This window comes from Artemia sp. Qi Xiang Cuo, chromosome 1 (assembly GCF_049724085.1).
Source record: "Artemia sp. Qi Xiang Cuo chromosome 1, ASM4972408v1, whole genome shotgun sequence".
Lineage (NCBI taxonomy): Eukaryota > Metazoa > Arthropoda > Branchiopoda > Anostraca > Artemiidae > Artemia > Artemia sp. Qi Xiang Cuo.
Window position 1 is genome coordinate 64,446,529 of NC_142794.1, and position 20,264 is coordinate 64,466,792.

General features: G+C 34.0%; 2 protein-coding genes across 5 annotated transcripts in view; both read right to left on the reverse strand.

Annotated features, from left to right (window-relative positions):
* LOC148956594 (protein white-like) overlaps window positions 1-20,264 on the reverse strand; it is a 502,792-nt gene that overhangs the window by 166,938 nt on the left and 315,590 nt on the right. The gene's annotated exons all lie outside the window — the stretch shown is intronic.
* The window catches only part of LOC148956595 (peroxisomal targeting signal 1 receptor-like), a 251,485-nt gene that overhangs the window by 4,469 nt on the left and 226,752 nt on the right, over window positions 1-20,264 (reverse strand). For both annotated transcript variants that reach the window (XM_089086042.1, XM_089086035.1), the window contains exons 5-6: window positions 10,267-10,435; window positions 5,902-6,059 (exon numbers count right to left, since the gene is read on the reverse strand). In XM_089086042.1, the coding sequence (XP_088942168.1) occupies window positions 5,902-6,059; window positions 10,267-10,435 (327 nt within the window). The remainder of the gene's footprint in view (window positions 1-5,901; window positions 6,060-10,266; window positions 10,436-20,264) is intronic.

Sequence of the window (20,264 nt, forward strand, 5' to 3'; positions counted from 1 at the left end):
AATATACATCATACCTACCTTTACAACCATGGATAAGGAACCAATAATAGTCAAGACACTGGGAGATAACTACATGACTGTAAACCTCCTAAATATTTTTCAAACCTTACGTGGACCCCATTTTCTTCTTGGCAGGAAAGTGAACATAAAGATACATGTTGTCTTCAGATCCTGAGGCCCTCAGTCCTTAAACTACTTGAAGTACACCAACTGGGCGGCACTCTCAACTAGGGCTTCAGTAGGTGATTTTTCACTTCAAGATATCTGGTGTGGAAAAAACAGTCATCGAGGAGAAGGATTTTGATATCTTTAGATCAGTCAAGAATAAGCTTGTTAATATTAAATCGATAAAGCAAGGCCAAAAAAGTCCTGGTACATCAGATCTGTCCTAAAATTGACTTCAAAGGCTTTGCAACCAATATTGTTATTGATTTAAAGCGGGCAACTACTAGATCAGGCCCTAGACCCCCAGATTTTTTTATTTGGTACCGCCTCAAGGACAGAGTATTGTAAGGACCCAGAACTATCATCGATCTCAAGGAAGCAATCACGGAATAGTTGAGCGTGGCTTCACGCAGTTCGTGGAAAATTTTTTCGATTTGCTTTGCACTGCACCTTAAGAAAAGTACGCAGCTAAATGTATGTCATCAACTGCACTTGCTATAGAACTGGGAAAAAAAGGACAAAGGAATACATGGATATGATCCACACAGTAAACTAGGTGCAACCTTTCTTCCCTTCTTTTGTCCTTATTTAGATATAATTGTTTTTGTTAGTGTTGTGTTTAGTCCCTTACAGGCTATAGCCTCTGGGCGCTATTACCGGTATTCACTTTTTTTTTTTTACAAATAAACTAAATCATCATTATAAAGCAAGCAGAAGCTGCATTTATACACAAAGTAAAATATTAATACCAAATTTTCCTTTAACTCTGTCCCAAATCAAGAATTAGGATTATCAAAAGTTGAACTCCGTTTTTTGGCATGCTAAGAAAAACTTTAGTTAGTTTCAAGCTATTTCTTAACATCCAAGTCATTTGCTTAATCCTCAGCAAAACATAAATAAAAGAAATGAGACTTACAACAACATACGACCATTAAAACTAAAATAATTTTTTTTAAAAACAATCCCAGCATCCTTACTTCAGCGAAGTTCAACCAGGACTGATAAATAAAGTGTGGTGAAACAAGGCAATTCATCTAAATGAAAGAAAAATAATTAACAACACGTTTTCATTGCTAATCTTGCCCTTTTGGCAGCTAACCTCAAAGGTCTTTTTGTAACTGGTTCTGTGTTAATATCTACTGTTTTTTTTTAATATTTTGCAAGATCGTTTTTAATTAAATTTGTGTATATAGCATTTAGTGAATATTCCCCCAAGTCCCTATTTAAGGAAATATTATCATTAATCTTAAGTCTGATTTAAATTGCTTCTCAAGCTACCTGCTTTATTTACTAATAAGGGCGGATTCTTCAAAAAGTATTTTGTGGCTAAGGTTTTCAAATACATGGCTGCTTAAAGCAGAATCAAAAGAAACATTAGCAACATTAGAATTTAGAGCTTTGGTGATATCATCTTTATGCTGTTGTAGGTGTTTCTCTAAATTCTGGTGAGTTCTACCTACATAGTATTTGCCACAGTCACATGGTATTTGATAGACCCCTCTTTGGCGAGTAACTGGGGTTGGTGGTCTTCTTTCAGTCATTGACTAGTTAACACAAGTAAGTTATATTGTACTTTTTTGGATATTTTAACTTGGATACTTGGTAAATTTTCCATTGTTACAAAGTGCATTCAATGAACTGAAGCTCTTGCTTGCATCTAGTCCTATAGACATTGTGGGAGTTTGCGAAACTTTTTTGTCTGCTAATACAACCCTTACAATGTTAGATCTGCCTGGAATGAAGTGTATTTCGCGCACAAGGTGTCGGAATGCGCAAGGAGGTCAGATGCTGTATATTCGTGATGACTGGTATTTAAGTGTTCTAATTGACTTGTCTGTAATTGATGAAGGGTTATGTGAGACTATTTTTGTTGAAATTGTACCTTTGAGCTGTAATCCATTTATTTTCGGGTCTGTTTATCGACCTCCGTCGGCTAACCCACAAAGATTTTTTGAAGTTTTTGAACCGCAGTTGAAAAATCTAGAAGCGTTGAAAAACCGGTTTAATTTCGGGTGATTTTAACTTTGATCTTTTGAATCTCGATGTTGGAAATAATAAGGAGTTTTTAAGTATGATGTTGTGTTCTAATTTTCTTCCAAGTATTTCTCTGCCGACAAGAGTCACAGCTAACACAGCTACATTATTAGATAATATATTTTTCTCTCCTGTTTTATTTGATGCTGAAAAATCGTCCGTAATTTTGTCTTATATGTCAGATCATTTTCCAATGAGTGTTCTTTTAAATTTAAATACTAGTAATAAACAACATCGAGAGTCAACAATGGATAATTCAAAAAAGCGATATGCATAGATTGATTGTAAAGTTCTACGTCAGTTAATTGGTGACCATGATTGGAGTTCGGTTTATGGCTCAGATGACGCAAATACTGCGTTTTCAGATTTTATTGATCAAATGATGCAACTGCGGGATCGGGCTTCTTCAACACGAGTTTCGCATGGAAAGTTTGCGCAGAAATTTGACCCATGGATTACTGAAGGTATTTTGACAACATTAAAACATAAAAATAGAAAATTTAAGAATTATTTAAAATTACAGACACCTGAGTCGTTTGAACGATTCAGAGTTTATAGGAATAAGCTAAATTCAATTATCAGACATGAGAAGAGAAAATATAATAACGATAATTTTTTGGAGCATAAATCAGATATGAAAAAGACATAGCAATTGATAAATGAAAAGATACGTCCTCAGAGTCTTAAAAGTATAAATACTAATTGCTTTGTTTGAAATGGTGAAAATGTTACAGAGCCGAATGAAATTTTAAATGCTTTTGGAGATTATTTCAGTAATATTAGTTCTAGAGTTGCATCGACTATGAATATGCAACTGAATTCCCCTTTTGTACCAGTTAATAAGCAACATGCAGAAAATTCGTTTTTTTCTTCTGAGATTGTGCCTCACGAGATTGAAAAAGTTATTCTCAAGCTTAAACAGAGTTTTTCTAAGGGCAAATTTGGATCTTCGGCTCAAACCGTAAAGCAAATAGCGTCAAGCCTTTATTGGCACATATTTTTAATCTATCACTTATGCATGGGGTTTGTCCTGAGCTTTTAAAAAAAGCAAATGTTATAGCATTACCTAAAGCTGGGAGTTCAACTGAACCTTCATATTATAGAGGCATTTCTCTACTTTCGATTTTCAGCAAAATTTCGGAAAAACTTGCAAATAGTCAATTACAAAAATATTTATTTGATGGTAAGATTTTACACAAGTCTCAATATGGTTTTATAAAAGGAAAGTCAATTGAACTGGCAATTCATGAGCTTTTACTAAATATTAATGATTCACTAGATGAAGGTCAACACGCTTTGGCGATTTTTCTTGATGTCGCCAAGGTGTTTGACAGCGTAAATCCTCCGTTGCTTCTTTCTAAACTTAAGTCTCATGGTTTTCAATACAGGCTGTTAAATTTTTTGCATCTTACCTTTCCAGGAGACGACTAGATTGTGTTGATAAATCTCGTGATCTCCGTTCCGAAACATTTCCGATTAATTACGGGGTGCATCAGGGCTCTGTCCTTGGGCCTGTTCTATTTCTTCTTTTTATAAATGATTTGCCAGAAGTTTTGCCTCTTTGTAAAATTATAATGTTTGCTGATGATGTAGTAATTTTTGCTTCTCACCGGGACCTATCAGTTTTTTCCAGAACCTAGAAAGTACGTTACTAACTGTATCTGATTGGTATTCAAGGAATTTACTAGCTCTTAATGAAAAAAAATGCCAATATATGTTATTTTTGCGAACTGGATCAGTAGTGTCAGATAGCTTCTCTCTTTTCTTGAATGGTCTTGAATTAAAACGGGTAGATCAGTTTAAATATCTTGGGATTATTTTAGATGAAAATTTGTCTTTTCATAAATATTTAAAAATGCTATCATTAGCACTTCCGGAAATATTGGCATGCTAACTCGTCTTCGTCCTTTCTTTCCTAAAGCTATTTTAAAATTTATTTATTATTCTTTTGTCCACCCATATTTTTTCTATTGCATTTCGGTTTGGGCATCTACCTTTTCGTTTGTGTTCAAATCTCTCCAAATACTTTAGGATGAAGCAATGATGATTCTTTTTAATGTTGATTGCAGATCTTCAGTTAGACACCTATATGAGGACTTAAGGAATTTATTCTTTGGACCAACTTCATTTAATCTCTATCCCTAGTATTTGTCACGATCATCAATATGGTAATTTACCTGTAAATTTCTCGGGCATTTTTCCAACTAATTCTCAATTTCATAAATATCCTACAACGCATCGTTCAGACTTTTCGTGCGAAATTCACCCGACATCGAGAGCGTGATTCAGCATCCGTCACACTGGTCCAAAAATCTGGAACTCAATTGCAGCATCAGTTCGAGAACGCAGCAACTGGCGACATTTTCTAAGACTGGTGAAGAAATATCTTACAACAAGCTAAGCATTTTGTTTAGTATGGTTTTCTTTTTCGTTGTTGTAAAATATAGTTAGAAAATGGCTGTGCATTTTCGTTGGCAATATTTTCAGCGCTAAAGTATGCCACCAGGCATGTGCACCGTTTTGTGACATTTATGTATGTGTTATAAATAAAAATATTCTACTCTACTCTACTACTCTACTCTAAAGAATTTAGGAAATTTATGATTTTGAAATCATTGGTAAATACCACATACTGATTATTTAGTGTACAAACTTTTTTAAGATTTGTAGTGATTTTTGGGATGTATGGAAGGTAAACTATATTTGAGGGCTTATCGGGATTCTCACATGGTAAACTACTATTGATTCTACGGCAGTGTCTTTTCAGACTACGGTTATTTGTATTATAAATAAATAAAATAGGATACACATTTCCAAAAAAATATGTCCCTGATAAAGTTTAGTTCTGCTGTGATGTGGGAATCAGAACAGATGTATAGGGCACGATCGACGAGACAGATTACGACAAATCAGATTGTGGGGAGATTACGACAAATCGGATTGTGGAAAAATTGTGGGGAGTGGTTTGACTTAAAATGCAAAGATCTATTGTTTTGTGCATTTTAAATCAAACCACCCTCTACAAGTTAAATGAGCTGTCGTAATCTCTCTCGTCGATCGTGCCCTAAACATTTGAACTTTGCAGAAGTAAAGATGCTGGGACTGTTTTTAAAAAAAAAACATTTTACTTTAAAGGTCGTATGTTGCTGTAAGTCTCTTTTCTTTTACATATTTATAATTTGACGAGGACGGCCCTTGGACATAGGGTCGAAATATTCATTCAAATTAGAATTCCACTGTCTTACGAAAAGAATTCCCTATCGTTCTTCTTGTTTTTGATGTTTGTGATGGAAAGGCAGTGTGATCTTCGTCGCTATTAACTTTATGTATTTATTTATATTATTTTTTTTTCATTTTAAAGAAATAAAAACTATATTTATCATATAATTTATCCTTTAAGGAATACTTAAAATTATACAAACATTCATTATTCTTTACTATTCACCTTGTTCCACAAACTAATACCTCTGTACACAAAGGAAGGTTTTGACTTGGACGTTACCACTACTGGAGAGTGAAACTTACTCTTTGCTTGAGTCTCATGACAATGAAAATCTGAATTCACTTGAAAAATATTCCCAAAACAACTCGGCAATAGACCTCTAGTACGTCCATACCTGAATAAAAGCATTGAATAGTGTCAGTCAAAGTTTAGCTGAAGGTAGGGTCAATTTCGCTCGAATACAGCAATATGAAACTTACCTGTAGGCATGAAGATGAATGCAAGCAACAGACAAATTATATCTGGCCCTTACAAAACCGGGAAATAGGTTCAAAGCTGTACGATAAGCTTCAATTGATTCTTCTGAATGTCCACCATTCGCCAGTGTTGCTCCAAGTCTGTTCCACAAACGGGCATCCTTAAATTAGATTCATAACTTAAGAACTGACCAGGCATAATATTTTTGTAGGTAAAATAGAAAGAAAACCGTCTTTATTCAATACGGGCGTATTTTATGTCAGCTTCCGAACTAAGAACTCTTTCTAGATTACCGCTCGTTTTGAGCGGTTTAAAGCTACTTTATTTAGATTTGACTCTAAAAAACTGGATATTTTCAATACTGAACATGTGAAAATACTTGATATACAGGTTTAAAATAATAAAATCTAACTTAAGATACTTTTTGACGGCTTGTTCAAATGAGTCATCTTCTTTGAGCGTCCATGTCTTACTAATTTAGAATATTCGTCAACAAAGCACTGCCTTTTCTTAAAAATTCAGATTATTATGTTCAAGGATTATTATACACACGCTACCACGTTTATGCCCATAAAACACTGGAAGAAAACTTTTCGTTAGCCAAACCCTTTGCTAAAAAAAAATCCGTTTTACTTTTTATAGAAAATAAAGAAAATGGAAGGAAATTATTCTTTTTCTTCAACCCAAAGGTTCGCTGTTTCATTCCTTTTGCGAGACATAACGAGCAATTTGAATCAAAACGCTTACAGGAAAAGTAGCTAAAACCCACCAAATTTTGGCAAGGCATTGGGGCAAATTCAATTTCAATGCTGTTTCTTTTTCCAGTTATCAAGCATAAAACTGTAAAATGGGCAGTTTGACAGCGATGCGAGCCAGCAGATATGTAGTGTGTGTTTATATGGACAGCTGTCAATGGGTCATGTTTTATGTTCGCCAGTTTAGATGGGTTCAAATAAATATATCAATTGACCCAGACCCAGATGCGCAATCTTTCTGTACTAAACTCATTGGTCTCTTGAGTTTTCAAGTATACCAAGGTAACGTTATAAGCATTTTTGCCAGAACTATCAGTTCCAACGACCTAAATCACAATTTTTTAGGAGTATTCAGAAACCAATTTGCCAACAAACAAAATCAAATATCAAATTCAAACTTAACGGTGTGTTTTTTATGTAAATTATGGAATATTTCCTTTCGTGGTGTCTTCGTGGTTTAATTCATTTTGTATTTCCAATTCTACCTCTCTTTCTCGCAAGATCTAAGTAAAATAATAATCATTCACCTAAAAGACATAGGCGCACTCTTCATACAGCCAAGACTTTTACAGAAAATTTGCCAATTCCTAAAGGAGTATATCCTCAAAAATTTAAAGTTTTTTAAGGCTATATTTTCATTACCTTTAATAGTCTGGTTAAAAAAAAACTTCAAAAGAGGAGAAAGAAAAAAATTCCTTATGTCCACAGCGTAAGTAGCCACGCCTAGATCCTATACCTAAAATCCTGGTAGGAAATCATTCGACAGTTTGATAAAAAAAAAAAGACAAATTCAGATGCGGTGTTAGTAGGTTTCGTTCTTAGTAACTCTTCTCTAGTTCAAGGAATTTCAGACGATTTGTCGGAAATCTTACAGAATGCAAAGAAAGGACAACTAAAATAAAATACGTTATTCTTATACAAAACAACAGCAGGTTAAAAAACGAAAGATCAAATTAAATACCTCGCAACAATAAGCTCTCTTTAACTGGTTATATACTTACACTCATTATTTTTATTTTTTTGCAATCAGTAGTGTGTTTGGCCATTGCAAGATTAACTATCCAATTACAGGCCTAATTGTTTGTCCTTAAGATTCACGAGACGTATTCACAGCATCAGAGGTTAAGAAGATTACTACCTGAAAACGGTCTAAAATAGTTGTTCTATGTTACACCTACTAACTCCAGAAAAGGCAGGATGAGTGACCTCATATGTAAACAAAGGTTCAATCTGTTCAAAAAAAAAAAAAAATGCATATAAAATTGTACGCAGAGAATAAACAGGGATATTAACTGTGAAATCTGGCACACCTTCAGGGACTTATAAAAAAGCTGTTTTTATACTGGAGCAGGGGTGGATCTAGAGAAAAATAAAGGGGGTTGGGCAATGTGACAAGGGCGCCAATAAGCAGAATCTTTAGGGGGGTTGATGTGACAAAGGTGCCAATAATTGAACAAATTGACAATTATTATTTGAACAAATTATTCTTTTTCTTCAACCCAAAGGTTCGCTGTTTCATTCCTTTTGCGAGACATGACGAGCAATTTGAATTAAAATGCTTACAGGAATAGTAGCTAAACCCCACCAAATTTTGGCAAGGCATTGGGGCAAATTCAATTTCAATGCTGTTTCTTTTTCCAGTTATCAAAACTGCAAAAACTGAATGAGGGCACCAGAAAAAATCTTGGGGAGGCCCCCCGGGATCCGCCAATGTACTGGAGTATATGTGATTAATATTGTTACTAGCCTAGTTTTCCACAGTGTTTCAGCTGACAATTTGCCCGATAAGTATTTGATGTTAACTTTTACAGGTTACAACCGCGGAAGTTAGTGTTAAGCAGATAAGCTGGACTACAGATGCTCGAGAGCACTACCAATTCCATTAATTTAACTCTACACTGTGAAAAGATTTCTATAAAATTTTACAGATTCTCTTATAAGTAAACATGCTAGGTTCAGCATCTGTCATTGAAGAGCAGTGAAGACTGTTTTGAAGTAGTTTCGTCGCTTGAAATAATTTTAAATAACGGTCTAACCTTAAAATAAGATTGTTTTACTAAAATCTAGAAGAATAACTTATTTATTGGCAAAATACTAAATTGTATCTGCTGATGTATATGTTGTTTTTTTTTCAACCCAATTTTTCCTGGCCTTCAAACGTTTAATAAACGCTGGCGAAATTATAAGCTTAAGCCAAATAATAATAATAAAAAAGGTGACAGATAGAACCAGAAATAATTTTTTTTCATCCTTATATGTTAAACTCTTATAATCTATCCCTGAAAATAACAAAAATAAAAAATCACTCACGATAAATGATGAAATGTGCTGACAAAAATAGTGCAAAAAAACCTAGGTTTATATCTTTAGATTCAAAAGATAAGAATGCTGATGTATTACTTTTGATAATAAAACACAGGTAATTCATTTGAAAATACGACGTATTTAAATGACTTTTCTTTGGAAATCTTCTTTTCCCAATGCTATTTCTTCGCTTCATAAGAAAATAAAAAGATTATCCTTTAGTAACCCACATTAGGTCAAACCGTCAATGTAATACTTGTATTGTTAGGCATAGGGACGTATTCATCTTTGAAAATAAAAGGAATTCTTTAAAAAAAAATTTCGTACATTACAGATAATTAGCGGTTAAAGTGCAGAGAAACCCTCACTTCTGTTCTGCTTTTTTAACTTTTCTTTTGTTACCAATATACACATGAAAGCTATTCGAAAAAAAAATCCCCCGAAGAGATAAGATTATACTCAGGCTCTAATGGTTAGAGCCTCATTCGACTTATAAGTGAAATCAGCAAATCATAAAACTTATGCGTTAGACTTAGAATTATATCGAGCACAGACATCCGTCTCGTATGTGATGAAATAAAAAAGTTGTTTTTTCTTGGTCGAGAGAGGAACATTACACTTTGCAGACAATCTAAGGTTAGAATGGAGAAAGTCAGTATTTTAAAAGTCGGAGCAGTGGGAATACTTCGCTTGACCTTAAAACTAGAGAAACACTCTTACATTCTTAAATATTTTAAAAACATAAATATTCAGAGACAGTTATTACCACTACATCAAAATCAAACAATAAAAAAACTAAACTCCATCTATTACCTAAATGGATACATAAACAACGACCATCCTCTACCCCATTAACTGCTACAAAACTGAATACAATAGCACCATGTTATATGTTGTTTAAAATCTTGCAAAATCAGGTACTTGCTTTGTGTTTCTCCGTCGACAAAACTAGTTAAATAAAACTGTCTAAAATATCGACGTTGCTAAGGACAGAGCATTGTTGAATCAAACAAGGCTACGGTGTCAAAGTCAGAGCAGCACAAAAATGACCAGTTGCCTTCTTATTTTCACAGGATTTAAATGTAAAATAATACAGCATGTTTTTCAAAAAGAGTTGGACAGATTCAGCAGAACTCTTAGCCCTAACTGAATGTAGACATGAAAACACAAAATGTTCCTTTTTTTTATTTTGTGTTGTACATTTGAGACAGGTAGCATCTCCTGCTTTCCTCATATTATTTTAAAAATACTTTAGCAACATGGATGGCAAAGCCGCTCAAAAATTAAATAGTTTCTCTATTAACTCACGTTAGGTCTAACAGTCAAAGCAGCTCTAAAACAATCTGCTGCTTTCTTATATTCACAGGTAAGATTCAGCAGAACTCCTAGCCCTTCTTGAACGTCAGCATCTACTTCATTGTTGAGCATTAATCGGGCAGCTTCTGTGTACATGTCCTGCAATCTACCGTACAACTCTCTGAAAATATATGAGACTAAAGAATTACTCAAAATATAATAAGTGTCTTGAAAAATCGGGAGAGCAATAAAAAAGATGCCTTTTTTAATCTTTTTTTTTCGAATGAAGGGGACCCTCCCCTTCATTCGAAAAAGAAATGAATAAAAAAAGGGAGGGTCCTCTGTGTCAATCTCAGTTACGAATCCTTGTGTGATTCTAAAATGCGTCTCTAAATAAGTAAAATTTATCGCTAAAGATTTTATGACGCTATCACCGTTATTATCAGGGACATTCTGTGGTGAAGCCTTCTAATTAAGTCAATTTGTAATTTAGTAAAAATATTAAGACGCAAATACAAAAGTTTAGAAATACCACTTTTTATTAAGATAAGGAACATGTCCTGGCAAGTTTCTGCTTAACAGGAAGTTGAGAAATTACCACTTCCTAGCTATTTTCGTCCCACCTAGCTATTTGCGTCGGTTGGATCCAGGAAGGTGTGGTTGATAAAAATATATAAAAGATACATTTTATGGGAAGGGGTAGACTGATAATAACTTTATGCCGGACTGACCTCTAGTCCGTTAACTTAGAAATACCTTGGAATATTGTCAGATTATTGTAAGTGTCTAAGTATCTTATTATATATTATTGCAGCTTCCTGAGACTTGTGGTCTACTTGGGACATATAATATATATATATATATATATATATATATATATATATATATATATATATATATATATATATATATATATATATATATATATATATATATATATTAATAAACCTCGTATCAGCATATGCTAACCGAAGAAAATTATTGTATTATAGCCAACCTCTTTACAATCTACATTTAGTCTCTCGAATATACCCAGCTGGTACGCCTCATTAGTCCAGTCATAGCATAAGGTACGCTACCAAAGTTTAAATACATTAGGGCCATAGTTTATCTCCCCTATAAAGGGAGAATAAAGGCATCTACCACAATAATACCTCAACAACCATAAAAACAACCTTAAAACAACTGGTGGCCGTTGCAAAAACTGGGTCGAGAGGGCTATATAAAAATTGTAAATTGAAATAAAATGGCTTTACTAGAGGAAAAATGGCTTCCCTATCAACAGTACTTGAAATTGCCAAAATTATACCAGAATATATGGGAATTTCAAATGTAGACGAGTCTATTCAAAAATTGAAAATTTTCGACGAACTAACTGAATCATTTGACGATAAGGTCAAAGAGTAATGCGTTGCAGCCAGATTAAAGGGAAGCACCCTTAAAAATTTTGAGGCAATTAAGGAAAAAGAGCCCAAAGACATCAGTACTCTAATTAAATCTTTTAAAACAAGGTTCATAGAGACAAGCATCTCCGAGAGGCTAAGAACGAAGAAGCGACATTCAATACCTCAACTAGTATCAGGGAATATGCAGACAAAATTTGTAGATCTGTATGCTTACAGTTAGAGAAAGGCGGAAATGACGAGACAGTACAGAAAGTACAATTACATACTTTTACGCAAGGGTTACCAAAAAAGCTATTAAGACTAAAATTATCACGGAAACCTGAAAATTAACAGCAGGCTATAATCCTAGTCGAAACGGAGGTAAAAATTGACGAGGCTATGAAACAGTTTGATCAGATGTCAATAAATAACACATGAGCCCAAGAAAGTATAAAATATGAAAGGGGACAAAAGCGGGTGAACATTGAGGAGCCAAATCGTGAACCAAAAAGGCGTGACGGAGGCCAAGGGTCACCGCTTAAGGAAGTAGCTGACAGATTCCACGACCTTGAGAGATTAGCAGCTAATAACTATAGAATATATGGGCACCCACCCCCACCAAAGACAGATAGTTGGGAACCAACAATGATAGATCAAGAATATTTAGAAGTAACCAGGAAACCAACAACAATTTAAGAGAAAATGTAATTGCTATTACTGTAGCAAACCAAACCACTATGCAGCAGATTGCTGGCATAGAATACACAAAGAAGGACAGGCGTACAAGACAAGACACTAGTTCAGAACGCAGGGAGGCAGATATTTAGGAAGGCAGGGAACAAATAATACTTGGCAAACTCCTAATAATATTCCTGACTTTAGGGCTAGAAATCATACGGAACACACCCAGGGTCAAAATAGCAATGCTGAAGAAAACTGGGATAACCCCAGAAACTTTTGGTCAAACAGTGGGCATTTAAACGGAGAAACAAGCCTGTAAGGGTCGACAGAGCTGTTTCCATAAAAAGATTTATAGTTTAGAGTGTTGTGATCCAAATGCAAATAATAATAGTCTACCGATTTTGCGTTGTTTTAAAATTGAGTGTTTTCAAAATTTACCATGCTTACTAGATACGGGTGCGTCTAAATCATTAATACGAGAGGAAGTTTTAAAGAGGTTTCCCCCTAGTGTCAAAAATCGCGTAAGCAGATGCCAGAATACCCTGACATCGGCAACAGGTCACAAGCTGACAAATTTTGGGTGAATATCCATTCACATTTAGCACAAAGAATAAGGAAATAACAGTAATAGTGATGATATGTAAGCAGCTACCATTTCTTTGTATTCTAGGAGTTGATGCTATAACGAAATATGGGATTGCATGGGAACCCCTAACTGATGCAATAACCATAAGCCATCTAAATTAAACTAATAGACAAATTTGCGTAACAACAGATAAAGAGAGTGACGATTCGGATTATAACCTAAAAATAAACAGAAAAATCACAATAGAAGGTGGAACAACAAATCAAGTGCTAGCGACATTAAATACAAAAGAAGGAAAGGTTAAAACAATGGATGCCATGATAGGGGGGTACACCCTGAAAGAATGCCCCAAAATTTTCGTGGAAAATCAAGTTATTAAAATTGAAAATGGTATCACGTATTTAAAATTATCAATTCTAAGTATTAACAAAGTAAAGCTGAATCGAATTGGGCTTGGGTCGGTGGAAAAGATTTCAAATTCAGAAATAAAATCTCTAAACAGCCCAGAATTATGCGTAAATTTCACTAGCCACGAACAAATACCATCAAAACCGCAACCACATAAAAAGTATGGAATGACAAATTCTGACTTTTTGCAAAAATTTGATTTAAAACATTTACCGGAAAACGTAAAAACCCGGGTGGGAAATATTCTTTGGGATTTTAGATGGACATTCGCAAGACAAAAAACGGATTACAGATTAACTCATTTAATCACGCACAAAATATCGACTCAGGGCTCTCGAATTAAAACTGCACTGTATAAAAGACCTTATTATTTAAAACTATGTCTAGACGGCCCAATATAAGAAATGGTAGAAAAGTTATTATTAAAGAATGTGTTAGCGATTGGTGTTTTCCACTAGTAATAGTCAGAAAAAAAGATAATACCTGGAGGTTGTGCATAGATTTTAGAGCACTAAATGCAGTCACAGTAAAAGACGTTATGAAATTACCAAGAACTGATACGATTTTTGATTCGCTGGGAGGTAAAAAATACTACACTAGTTTTGACTTAATAGCAGGATATTGGATAAAGCAGGATAAAGCAAATAGCTTTAGATCCAGAAACAAAGCAAAAAGCAACAGTAATCTTAGAAGATGGAAGAACGTTTACATTTGAACGCATGCCTTTTGGCTTATCATTTAGTCCAAACTGTTTTAGTCGACTAATGAATTTGGTGTTAAACGAAAACGAACATGAAGGAAAAGATATACCTTTGCTAATTTAGATGATATAACTTCATTTAACGAAAACCTGGAAAACCATCCAATTGTACTTCGTAAAATGCTGGAAGAATTTGAAAAAGCGGGCTTAAAATTAGAACCAGAAAAGCTCAACATAGCAGCGCCAAAACTAGTTTTTTTTTGGACATCTGATAAACCAAGGTACTATTTCGCCAAATCCAGAAAAATTTACGGTCAAAGAAAATTTAAAGCCACCAAAAGATAAAAAAAGCTGCAGATCAGTGTTTTGTTTGTTAATTTATTTCCGACGATATATAAAAATTATGAAACAATAGCACAATCTTTGACAAACCTTCTGAGAAAATCAGGTAAATTCGAATGTCAAAGAGAGGCAGTACAGGCGCTGAATGAAATAAAAAGGCAATTATTACAGGCACCAATACTTAAACTACCAGATTTTTCACAAGACTTCTGCTTACAAACAGATACGTCGGGGTACGGAATTGGGGCCATATTATTAAACCCAAATTCGGAAGGAGTAGAATCAATAGTCCAATGCGCCAGCAGGTCGCTGATGGAAGCGGAAAGAAAATATTCGACGGTTGAAAGAGAATGCCTAGCAGTTGTAGTTTTCACAAATATTTTTGAAAATTTTTACTTGGAAAAAAATTTATTTTACGCGTGGATCAAAAATCACTAATTTTACTACATACGATGCAAAATACTTCAGCGCGGCTGAAACGATGGATAATACGTCCGCAAGCATATTCATATGCCCCAATATATATATATAAAGGGCCGTACAAACATTTTACCAGATTATTTGTCATGAAATCCTGATACGGAAGGAAATTTGATAACAACCATCCAAAACGAACTGGAAGGGGTAGAAATACTATCTAATGGAAATATTTCGAATCATCAAGATAAAGATGATTTTTGTTTAGCAATGAAATCTTTTTTATCAAAAGTAACGGAACTGCCAGAGCACTTTAAACATTTTTTGAAGGACTTAGATAATTCTGATCTGGATGAAAGTAAAAATCTTTTGGTAAGATATTACAGACCACCCCAGGAATATAGAAAAAATGAATTAAAAATTATTCCAGTAATTCCAAAATCACTGGAAGGAGAAATTTTAAAGATGACACACGCAACTATTGGCTGTCACATGGGAGAAGCGAAAAGTATAGGGAGGCTAAAAGGAAATTTTTTTTCCAAAAATGTACTCAAAAGTAAAAGCTTTCATACAATGCTGCCAATAGTGTGCGAAACAAAAGTCGCCACTAAAGACCCCTAGGGCCGAATTAGGTCTATACCCCAACCCTCCAGGGATAGAAGAATTTATGTCAATAGACATTTGGGGAACAGGAGGAAGTTTACCAATTTCCAGGAAAGGAAATAGGTGTGTACTAACCATAGTTGACCATTTCAGCTCATATTTGTACGCTTTTCCAATCAAAGACGAAAAGACAAAAACCCTTGCAAAAATTTTATTCAACCGACTATTTTTGGAACACGGGATATTTCCTAGAATTTCACTTAGTGACAATGGGCCATGTTTTAGATCCAAATTATTAGACAAAGATACGGAATATTTGGTTGTAAAGCGATAGTTTATCTCATCCTACCTGTCATCCGCTAATGGAACTGTTGAACGTATATATAGGGAATTAGCCTACATGCTGGGGATACACGCAAGAGAGGAAAATGAAAATTGGGATGAACATATACCATTCGTAGTCTTTGCAGTAAATATGACTTTTTCACGTTCTTTAAAAGAAACGCCATTGTTTTTACAACATCTAAGACATCCCAGAATTTGTTTAGATTAAATACAGAATGATAGAAATGATAGAATATATTACAATCTGGACCAATACAAACAAGAAATGGCGAAGCGAATGAAAAAAAAAACTGGAACAAGTTAAAGACAAATTGGAAGATGCAAAAACAGAACGAAAAGAAAAATATGACAGAACAAGCAAAAATAAGACAAATTATTGTTTAGAAGATTTGGTCTATGTATACAAAACCAATCTGGAAGGGACAAAAAAGTTAAAACCGAAACGGGACGGGCCCTACAAGATTGTAAAAATTCCACCAAGTAACTTAACTTATGTTCTAAAACTTCAGTATACTGAAAAGGAAGAAATAGTACACCGTAATAAAATGAAAAAAGGATTTTTCTCAAAATCATGGAAATTAGAACCTGTTCCTTCGGACAAAGGAATAGATGAAAAATTTTCACCAGTACATATCAAAAGACCATATGAACTCCATGACCTTGTTAAAGACAACAACGGTTGGGAGGAGTGGAAGGAGTATTTAGCACAGTCTTGGGTACAAACTCTCCACAACAAACAAGAGAAAAGGGGAAATATTCGATACTCATCGGATACTAGCGATGAAAGCGACAGAGAAGAGCCTCAAACACAACCTAATGGTTTAAAACGTGATAAACCAGAGGTTAAATCCAAAACGGAATAAAAATTGGAAGAAACCAAAGAATTAAAGGATTTTCAAACATTAGACTCACCTACAGTCTTAACACAAAAATGGCTTTTAGAGCAAACGCCATCTACCAGACGCGAGCTAACAGAATGTGAAACCGATAATTCTTCTACAGAAACAGATATAACTCAACCTGGGCCATCGTTAAGAAAAACCTCCTTAAGAGAGAGATTATGGAGAAAAGTAAAGAAACCAGAAGGACAGCAACAAGTTCCTTCTTCAGCAGCACAAGTAGCTAAATTACTAATGAAAAAGGCCAAAAGTCATGAGGAATGGATATTAAAATCAATTGACGAAGCAACAAAACCACGCTCGAATTCAGAACCTTGTAAGCCACATTATAGAGACCACGGAAAAACTTGTTAATATTATAAAGAAGAGAAACAAAAATTTGGAATCCAAAATTCAGACCAGGAAACGGAAAAAGAGAGAACTAGCGTTGCTCCCAGCCGATTAATATTTGAATAAAATAATGATAACCTGAGAAAAAGAAAACGAGTAAAGAGCCTCTAAAGAAATATCTATATTTTTGTTCTTCCTTTAATCGGCATGTAAATAACGTCAAAGTTTCCTTCATAATATATCTCGCCAGTAAAAATCATTACCGTCACGTAGAAAATAATCCCCAAAAAATTATAGCCTAGAGACTCGTAAGTTCCCAGAGAAAAATAAACTCGGTCCAAAGTGACATCATAGCTTCCTGAACAAATTTTGTCTCCAGGACGAAATAAAACTTTGCGAATCGTGTTCTGGCAAGACTCGTCCAAAAAAAGAATTACGTTTCAAAAAATAAATTAATTATTAACTCGTAACTTTTAATGGGTGTAGTAAAACTAATTAAATTATACATATTTAGAATCAGCATTAAAAGGCGATTCTTTTGATATGTATATTGGGAAAAAATTATTTTGGAGGGTAATTAAAAAAAAACCAAGGAGGGTAGTCTACTGAAATAGAGTCATTGGCAGCTAGCAAATTTAGAGTCAGCTCAATCACTGCCGGTCTCTCTTTGTTAAGTAAATGCGAAGCATCTACTGACCTTTGACCTCTGAAGTGATCCCCAGTCTAATTTGAAAAAAATTTGACGGGAATTAAAAATAATAATAGGAAAGGCAGCGGGAGTTTACATTAATTGCAAGACATGTATAAGCTAGCTGTAATCTTATTATAAGTAGTAAAAGATAATAAATGAATACTTACCAATAAGGACGGTATACATAAATAAGATCCGTAGATGGAAATGGCCACAATTTAAAAAGTATAGAACAGAATAAAACAAAGTTTTTGTTTTTGGGTATAAATAATTTCACATATTAAATAAATTCACAGAACACCATTAACAGAAATAACCAGGGCGAAGAAATTGCAGGCGAAGCACACCAATGACAAGACCATCGGCATTTAAAAATGAAAACTGCTAAACGTCTTGTCATTGGGGGGATCCACCAAGCTAACCAAATAAATATCATAAATAAAAGTCAAACTTGGGAGGAGGTTTGAGCTGAATGTTCGGGTAGAGTCCTACGTCCTAGAAAAAAAATAGGACGTCGTCACACTACCTGGGCACTAAACCCATAAGTCTTTAGAACAGGGTAATAGTCAAAATATGACGAAAGGGACAAATTGCACTAAATTACTATATAAAACTAAGGCAAAAATTAAACTGAGGAGAAACACCAGTCGCAAATAATAGAAAAGATTATAGGGAAACCGCAGTGGGCACTGATCGGGCCCTATCGCAACACAAAATTTGGCACGAACTAGGTATTATTTTTTTGTGAAGTACCATATAGAAAGAATATGTGTTTGCGATAAAAACCACACAATTTTGCGGAAATCAGGATATCGTAAAAACTCACATTCTTATGAAGAAATGAGAACTAGCAAATACAGGGAAAAACTTAATTAAAGTGTTCTAAAAATCAACTGAAAAACAATCTTTTACAGTACTTTTCTAACACAAACACTTTCGGACGAAGAAATTTAAATAATTTAAAAAAAAACACAGGTTGCAACAATAGACACAACCCCACCCCTTAAAAATAAGGAGATATTGATTTTGACCATACAAAGGCAATCAGCATAAAAACTTGTAAAAGTTATTGAATAAAACATGAAACATATAAATATAGACTTTAAAAAAAGACTTATTTTACTGAAAAATCGGAAAAAGACTTGAAAAAAACCCTTAGACTTCATTGAAGTAAATAATAAAAAAAAGAGAAGGGTTCAAGTTGAAAATATTGCCAGACGAAATTAAAGGAGAAGGAATTGAATGGAGTCAGTTAAACTCTGACAAACGTGCATATTGAAATGACCGAAAGAGGCTAGTACGAAATAATTGTACTGAATAAGTAGCATCAATACTACGGAGCCACCGTTACAGTGGTTAACTCTCGCCGAAATTAATAGAAATATTGGAGATATGCTCCAAGTAGACAGGAAAAATTATGCTCTCTTATGTGGGAGTTGTGTTCTGAAAAATTAACAGCATGGCATGAAAAATTAAATAAGGCACCATAATAGCCTAAAGGACCTAAGTTGAAGTTATAACTTAAGACAAGACCACTAAAAGTTGGGAAGTTAAAGTGAAAATAGTCTTTTATCACTTGTATGTAAAAAAACTACTGCTTGCCATGAAGGCAAGGTATATTTTCTGCAGAAGGGCCACTTTGTTTGAGAACAGAATAGCCCAAGAGAAAACTGTGGCCACAAATCGAAAAAAAGTGTGGCAATACTATAAATAATTAATTATTGTGTGTGCAGGTTCATAATAGACCATTTAGCTGCAGCCGATGACAAGAGAAAACTAAAAACATTGTAAGGAGCTACCAAAAGCAGCCCTGGTAAACAAACCTTCAGGGTGCAGGCACGAGTCAATTGATAGTGCCATAACAGGTAAAAAGAGGAATAGCTAAATTTTTAGCTTATCAAATCAAAGCTGTAAACGGACCCTTGTCCCAAAAGGACATTAAGGCTGAAAAAAAAGAGATTACAGATACATTTTTTAACTGTCTCAATTACCTGAAAATTCGAAAAGAATTAAAAAGCTCAAAATTTTAATAAACAAACAGGCATATAATAAGCTAAAAACATTTAATGACATAAGTTGGTTCAAAACTAGAACCAAAGTTGTAAAACAAAGATAAAAAAAAGAAGCAAAAAATAAATGTATATAGTCGTATATGGAAAATGTATATAGTGATAACAAATGTTATTGAAAAAATATATACAGTTATAAAGGTGTTTTGAAAACCTTTAATAAATACGGAAATGTTATCGTAAAAAAAAATTTTAAATATAGAAATGTAAATATCAAAGTCATATATATGAACTATTGCCAAGCCCTTATATAGAGGCTAATCACAGTTCTCAATTATAGTGTATAAATCTAATTTTTAGGGTTGATTTTTATTTATATATGTTAATGGCAGTTAAGACTTATCAAATAAAAGTCTTGACGGACTTAGTTTAAAAGTTATAAAAAGAACAAATATTGCAGTGACTAAATAAATTGTAAGGGTACATAATTATTGTTTGTGTTTAAACAATTAAGTTATGTAAAAATATAACTTAATTCATTTTAAATATCAATGTAAATATAGTGAATTAATATGTTGAGTATTTTTGTTTTTTTATTTTGCTTTTTGTATCAT